The 7,649-nt window shown below is 32.0% G+C and overlaps 1 protein-coding gene across 3 annotated transcripts in view; it reads left to right on the top strand.

Annotated features, from left to right (window-relative positions):
• The window catches only part of LOC108738301 (Down syndrome cell adhesion molecule-like protein Dscam2), a 75,743-nt gene that overhangs the window by 34,691 nt on the left and 33,403 nt on the right, over positions 1–7,649 (top strand). For all 3 annotated transcript variants that reach the window (XM_025976360.1, XM_025976359.1, XM_018471667.2), the window contains exons 2-3: positions 6,487–6,650; positions 7,009–7,165. In XM_025976360.1, coding sequence (XP_025832145.1) covers positions 6,487–6,650; positions 7,009–7,165 — 321 coding nt within the window. The remainder of the gene's footprint in view (positions 1–6,486; positions 6,651–7,008; positions 7,166–7,649) is intronic.

Here is a 7,649-nt window from a genome sequence, read left to right as displayed (position 1 = left end):
AATTATAATAATTATATATTATATATTAGAAAAACTAGGCAAATTACACTTGTATTATTCGAAAGGTACTGCCTTCTTCCCTACCTGTTGATGTAGTCTGGAGGAACTTCCCGTTCACCAGCATTACAAGCTGGTGGGAAACACCTAAACGTTTTTAACGTGAGATATCTATATTGCCCTCAGATAAGATTTTACTAGAATGAGCTGGACCGGAAGAATCGAGAACGTTCTGGAATATTCGAGAACCACTATATATCAGTAGTAGGGAGAGGACCTTTTGACATTATATTAGGATACTTTCATATATTTCGACCAAGGAGTCTTTAAAAATGGTTGAAATCACCTACAATGTTCAAGATTTCTCTAGTCTGGTGTGCGTTTCGAATAAACGACAATGTAAACCCAGCAAAACAGGGGTTGTCATTTCCTAGTTTTTTAAGAAATAGTAATTATAGTAATTATTTCGACCCGGGTGGAGAATACAGATGTATGATAATGGCTTTATTAATAATGGATTGCTATTAAAAATTTTAATTTTTTGGGAGGAAACTATTTCTGAAGGAATAAGGAAAGTAATAATTCGCTTGTTTTGGAAAATCATCATCTCACTAAAAATCAATTAGTGGATTTTCAGTGAAACAGAAAACTAAACAAAATATACAGTGATTTGACTGACTGAGAAAATCGGCTGTGATACTTGAGTAGTTATACGTATTATAATATAGATTTTTTTATTTTGAAGTACGGAACACTGTATTTGAATGGTTAAAGTAGATATCGACATATCAGCTTCACAAACGTAAAATCTACATAAAACGTTCTGCATGATGGGCAGATCGTATTCGATCGGACCTAATCTGTTGTTGATGAGTCATTATTGATTATCAAGTGTACATGTTCCTCGGGGGAATTGTATATCTAAACCGCAACACCCCTACTTCCTGGAGGCTCTAATAAGGGATTTAAGCGGAATTCCATAAACCGTTTCATTTATCCACTTCGTGGCATTCGGAGATTTGATATTAACTCGGTAAATAATACCCAGACCTATTTCCACCTGGTCAAAGTTTAAATGTGATTTGCTTCAACGTGACATAGACAGCTATAAATTACGTACTTACTTTATTACCTACTACTATTAAAATTTAGAAATTCAGAGTACAAGACAACTGTCGTCTCTTCATTTTAAATTATTCCCAACAAGTATTGTCGATCAAGCTCGTAAATTCTTCCGGGATAAGAAGCTATTAGCGGGAGAACAGCTATGGGTATTAGTGTTTTAGTGTCTTTTGGTGTTAAATTATTTAAGTACCAAGAAAAACACTAATAACAAATAACAATTTATAACAATAACAAACGAAAACACAAGTAACAAAAAGGCACAAGGAGTGAAACAAACAAACAAGAACCAAGTGACAAAAAGAACAAGATAATATAACAACAACAATAACAAAGACAACAACAAAAATGAAAACAATACAGATAAAGGCAGCAACACTTACAAGTGGTAGCAGTAGACGGTAGACTCTCCAGATATGAATTTTTGAGGGTATTTATAGGATAGGGTTGTTAGTAGATTTGATAGAAGGTTCTAGAAGGAAAAGTAGTGAGAGAGAGGGTGAAGACACTAGTTTGTAGGAATACACAGAATTAGTTAGTACAGAATTCAAGAGAAAGCAATTAAGGGTAAAACGAGATATGGTTGAAGTAGGATTTCCAGGTAAAAGTGATTGAGAGAACAATAGAGTTTAGATTGAAAGGAAACCAAAGTATTTACAAGATAAGGAATTGAAAAGAATTGAAATAATATTTGAAGTGAAATAATATTTGAAATGAAATATTATTTGAAATGGAAAAATTAGAAAAAAATATTTACACACAAAAAAAACAATTAGAGTTATTTCGCCACAGTGTTTTTAAAGAACCGCAACTTTATTTTAATGCACTAAGTTAGTGTCACTAAGTTCTACCTCGTGACTTCGTTCATGATTGAAGTGTTTTCTGTTGAACTCTCGAGGAACTTCTTTCCATACCCTATGTAGAATGGTTTTTTTAAAATCTGTCATAACTTTAATTTTTTCCATCACCAAAGTATCAACCCCAAACAGTAAAGTCCAACGGACCTGCATCACGAGCCTTTGGTATCCATTTGCTTGGTTGCCGTAGAAATATGGTATGGTGCACAATCATGATGGAAAACAAACTCATTTGGGTACAGATGACGGGCATCTCCGAACAAAAAAATCTTCAAAACATTTTCAGTAAAATAATTTGAGTTTATTATTATTAAGAAAATTAAGCGAGTTTTGCCATTATAAGAGACGCTCGTCCATTGGAGTAATTTTTCTTTCCTATTAAAAGTTTCAAATTGTTGACTGTTCTTTCTGGCCTTCATCTTGACAGTGACTGTATTACTGATGTGATAATGATATGATCTATTGGTGGGTTCATTAAGGATCTGTTAGCTAGGCTGATGTAATAATTGCATTATTGGGTTTCTTTCCAGGTTTGCTGTTTCTGTTTTTCCGACCCTTTTCGAAGTATTGTTTGGTTCTGTAGATTCGTTCTATTGATAACTTTATTGTCACGGTTATTATTATTTCCATCACATTTGTTGAATGAATAGACATAAACGAGAGGCCTGGTCTAGAGTAGGGGGTCGGCAATGTCTTGACTCTAAATTTTGATTAGTTATTTGGCTTCTTAGTTTGAAGATAGTCACCCCCTTAAAGGCTATTTTCTTATTTGGTCATTCCGGAAGATTGTTATCGAAAATTAGTGCCTCATGTTTAGACATCCCTGTTAGAGCCGTCTACTTATTGTGCGACATTAAAAGGCATTCTTCTAAGCTACTATTTAGACTCGTAAATTTCGAACTCCACAAATCTTTGCTTTTTAAATATAGTAACTGCATTGCAACCAGCATTGATATTAAATGAAATAAAATTTAGTCCTTTGTTGTTTGTTTTGAGAGGATTCGCGATGAAATCTATTTGGAACTGATAAAATCGTTCAGTAAAGATATTGTTTTGATCGTTCTTGTGAAGTAACCATTAGTGTCAACAGAAGCACTGTTTCAATCCCGATGATTCCTCAAGGTTTGGAAATGTAGTAGTGTGCCCATATTCATATCTTCTACCAAAAGAAGGAATTTCTTTCCAAAACCAAGTACTTCTTTCAGTATTAAAAATGCATTATAACGTTTGTCATAAAGTGCAAGTCCCTTGTTATAGGTATACGGGTGCGCTGCGTGTCTGTCCGTTCTGTTTTATAGGTATAATTTTTTTTTGGAATTTGAAGATCCTCAATTGTCTCATGAAAGAGTCGCATTTACCGACCACTGATCTAGAGGTTTAGACAATTATTTAACATTCGAGAGGATACCGGTTCGCTTCTGGATCCATCTGTCCTGATCCTTCAGGTTCTTCTGTTATTTCTTTGATTCATGTAGGCAAATACTGGGACAGTAATATTCCACAGACAATCTTTCACACGCTGTTGTCTTCGTTTCGTTCGTCTTATCGTTCTCACCTCGATTACCACCTACCCATTCCAATTATTTCCTAAAGGAGACCGAAAATGATCTTTCACCCTATTCACTGCCCGCTTACCGGCATTAGGAGCTGGTGAAAATAAAATGCTCAAAAGTTTGTTTTTAATACAATTAGCTGGGGTTTTTTGTTTTAGAGCTGTTACGCATTTAACGATGGTTCATCAGCCCTGCACCGTCGAAAGGCTTAAACGTTATCTTTCAATAGTCAGAGAAATTTTTAGGACTTTATTATCGACTCAAAAGTGAAAAATGTAAAGTGGACGGAAAATAATCGTTAAAAAGCCTTTCAGTACCGCAAATTAATTCACTTGTTTTTGTAGTTTGAAATACATTTTAACTGAAACTGGTGATTAATCAAGAAATTCAATTATCTATCATTGTTTATCTAAGGACTTTTAACATATATACGTATACCTAAGTCCATTTTAGCAGCATTTGGGGTTAAAAATGACAAAAATGAAAACATCACAGTTTGAAAATTTAGATCTAAAATAATCAATATCAGTGTATAGGTAGTTTATCAAAAAGCCTGTTTTAATTTTTTAGTTTACAGAAAAATCGCATGCTTTTTAAGTGATATTTGGAGAAAATTGGATAGGGCCATTTTTGTTGACAACGAAATTTACTACAAAAGAGAATGGGAAGGCGTATACGTAAGGCTAACAGTTTAAACAATAGAGCGATCTTAAATTTAATGCCCGAATCGTTCCTTTTTTGATTAAAATGCTCTTACGAGCCCTTTTTGTTCATTTTCCTTCAGAAAACTAAATTACTAGAATGGATACGACCATTTTTCTAGACCATGAATTTTTCTATATAAAGTACCTATGGAATAGCATGCTTCTTCTAATTAAAATTATAATCAGATTTTTATCACTTTCGATGGATTATTATTTTTAGGTATACAGGGTTTAGCAAAGAAGTACGTCGTTAGGGCTTTAATAAATATTTAACTAATAGTCGGAATTTAATTTTGAAAGTTTGGAATTTTAAATTGCAAAAATCTCGATTCTGTTTTTCTAAATTTATCTCCTGCTAGAATATTTTTCGTTAAACAAACGACATGTTCGAGCAAGAATTCTATCACATTTTCCAGGTACCTATGTAAAATAAATCTAAAATTTCAGCATTTGTACTATTTCCGACCTCATTTTCCATTTTATCTGACCCTTAGAAACGTAAGTTCAAACCACGGTTAATAGATACTAAATAATGTCAAAACCTATGACAATTGAATTCGAAAAAATCATAATTTACAAAAAACAGTGCTATTTTCTTTAGAATTAATTTCTTTAATTGACGTTATACACTACGGATAACCTGAAAATAATCGCCGGGAATCGAACCCATTACTAGTAATGATTTTTTGTTATTTTTTTCCTTGTAGCTTAGTGGTAATGTACTGGTGCGTAAAACAAGGGGCCAGGGTTCGATTCCCGGCGAGAGAGTGTTAGAAGCAACTTTTTTTTTAATTAATTTGAGGTTATTTATAGTAGGTTAATTCAAAAAATTAATTCATAGTAAAAATTTGGTCAAACACAGTGCGTTATTATTGACGGTACAAAATTATCTTTAGAACCTTGTGTAAAAAAAATATAATAACAAAATTAATGCCTACTTACTTCCGGTTGTGAAACTTTTATGAAATTNTGGTCGAAATTGGCAGGCTGCAGATGGAATAGGGATGATGACAGTAACCAAGAATCACTAAAATTATGATGTAAATTAATAATATAGAACTTAAGTATTCTAAAAAACAATATTTGTTTTTTATTACAACTGCGCTTAAGTTAATTTTAGTAAAAATAAATGTACAAAACCTGACTATCTGCCATATTAGATGAAACGCCAATAGGAGGCGCGTGACGTCACGCTTTCGTAAACATTCTAACGTTCTGTTTAACGGTCGAACTTGTTAGCTTGTTTTGCTCATTTAGATACTATTTGCTCTGTGGCGAAATAACTCTTATTGTTTTTTTTGTATGTAGATAAATGTTTTTTCTAGTTTTTCTATTTCAAATATTTCATTTCAAACTCTATTGAAAATTTGGTCAAACACAGTGCGTTATTATTGACGGTACAAAATTATCTTTAGAACCTTGTGTAAAAAAAATATAATAACAAAATTAATGCCTACTTACTTCCGGTTGTGAAACTTTTATGAAATTATTACGAATGCCAAATTTCAAAATGAAATTTCGACTATTATTCCATAATATTCTAACGAAGGACTATCTTGGAAAACCCTGTATAGGTATATTGAAATCCTATTCAAGTCGGTTTATAATTTTCGCAAAATAAATTCATCAAAAACCGATTAATTTGATTAAAACCTCTAATTGTATTCTTTGCGACCGTTTTCCAAGTGTTTCAAATGCATCTGAAATATACCTATCGTTTTCCACAATCGTTCTCTGCACTTACAAGAATTAAAGCAACAAAAACGTGGAATACAAAGTACCCAATCCACTAGATTGATTTTTAAATAAAACATAAGTCGAAAAAATATTAGGATAGACGATAAAAAACGAGATCTTTTAACTCTACATATATTAAAGGAAGCATAATAGATAATGCTTATGAATAAATAAAGTAGAAAAGTTAATCATCGAAAAATTCCGTTAAGTTTACCGTGAAAATTTGCTAATAAAAATGGTGTAAGATGAGTCTCCATAAGGCTAGGTGGTAAATATTCCTTTTCAAAAACAAGAATATTTAAATTTTAACTACCTTTATAAGTCTTTTTATTTCCACTGTCAATGGAAATGTTTTGACGAATTATAAGTATAATATTTATTGTCACTTCACCTGAAAATCTAATAATGTTGTGTAGCATTATAAAAACGAGTTTGTAGTAGGTAAATGGTTATAAATAAACATGTTGCCTTTTTGTTGGGAGAAAATAGAATTTAAATTATGTTTACTTTTTGCAGCAAGCAGCGACGGAGTTGATCTGCAAGGTCCAATTTTCATCCAAGAACCATCGCATAGAGTCGAATTCAGCAATATTTCTGGAGGAAAAATTGACTGCACAGGTCACGGGAGTCCAACCCCCGAAATCGATTGGGTTTTAGCCGACGGATCTCCAGTTCACCAGGTTAACTTTTCATTCATATTTTAAGATCCACATGTATTACCTCTTTGAAATATTTATTCTTGAAATACTCAAAAATTCAAATTAGGTGCTCGGGGAAATTTTTCGTATTATTAACTTTTACCGAATTCCGAAAAGAAAGAATAGAATTGGACGCTCATTTTAAGAAAGTAATTTATAAGCCAGTAAACTGTGCATTTGGTATTGTAAAAGTAAAATAACAAAATATTAAACTTTAAGATAATTAATTTATTACAAATGATCCGGTTGATTGTGATTTTTGTAGGTAACTACGTTGATAATTAAAAACTGCTGTAACCACAGTTTGTATTTTCACAAGGTCTTTTTTTATTCAATGCAGATCCCAGAATTAAGGATAATTTACTCGAACGGGTCGCTGGTTTTTCCAGCTTTTCCGCAAGAAAAGTTCCGCCATGATATACACACTAATTTGTACAAGTGCAGATTGAGAAGTAACTTGGGAAGTGTATTAAGTAGGGATGTTCATGTAAAGGCGGGTAAGTTTCAATACAAATATAGAAAACAGCGTAATTTTATTGCTTATTAAAAAATTAATTTAAACTGTATCTTAGGCTTACAACCTGTAATCACTAAAATTGAAACATTGTTTGATGTGTTTGTTGTAATCTGTTGGCGATGTATATGGCGGTATCCCGCCGAAGGCTCTTTTGGTTAATTTTCTTCGAATTAATAGACTGCTTTTCTTAATTGCACTTTATTTACACTATTTACACTTTATTTCTTGATTTTGATATATAAATTGATTTGAATATAAATTGACTTGTTGAAACTGAATTGTAATTGTTTTGTTATTTGTTTTAATATGAATTTGGTTATGAATTGTATAGTTGAATATTTTGGTTTTGTTTTAATTTGAATTTGGTTTTAACTTGCAATTGAATTGAATATGAATATAATAATGAATGAATATAATAATAAATACGTTGGTTTTAAATTGTAATATATTCATTCATTATTATA

This window comes from Agrilus planipennis, unplaced genomic scaffold (assembly GCF_000699045.2).
Source record: "Agrilus planipennis isolate EAB-ADULT unplaced genomic scaffold, Apla_2.0 scaffold186, whole genome shotgun sequence".
In the NCBI taxonomy this organism is placed as follows: domain Eukaryota; kingdom Metazoa; phylum Arthropoda; class Insecta; order Coleoptera; family Buprestidae; genus Agrilus; species Agrilus planipennis.
The sequence above is the reverse complement of the archived record's forward strand: the minus strand, read 5'-3'. Positions and strand labels throughout refer to the sequence as shown.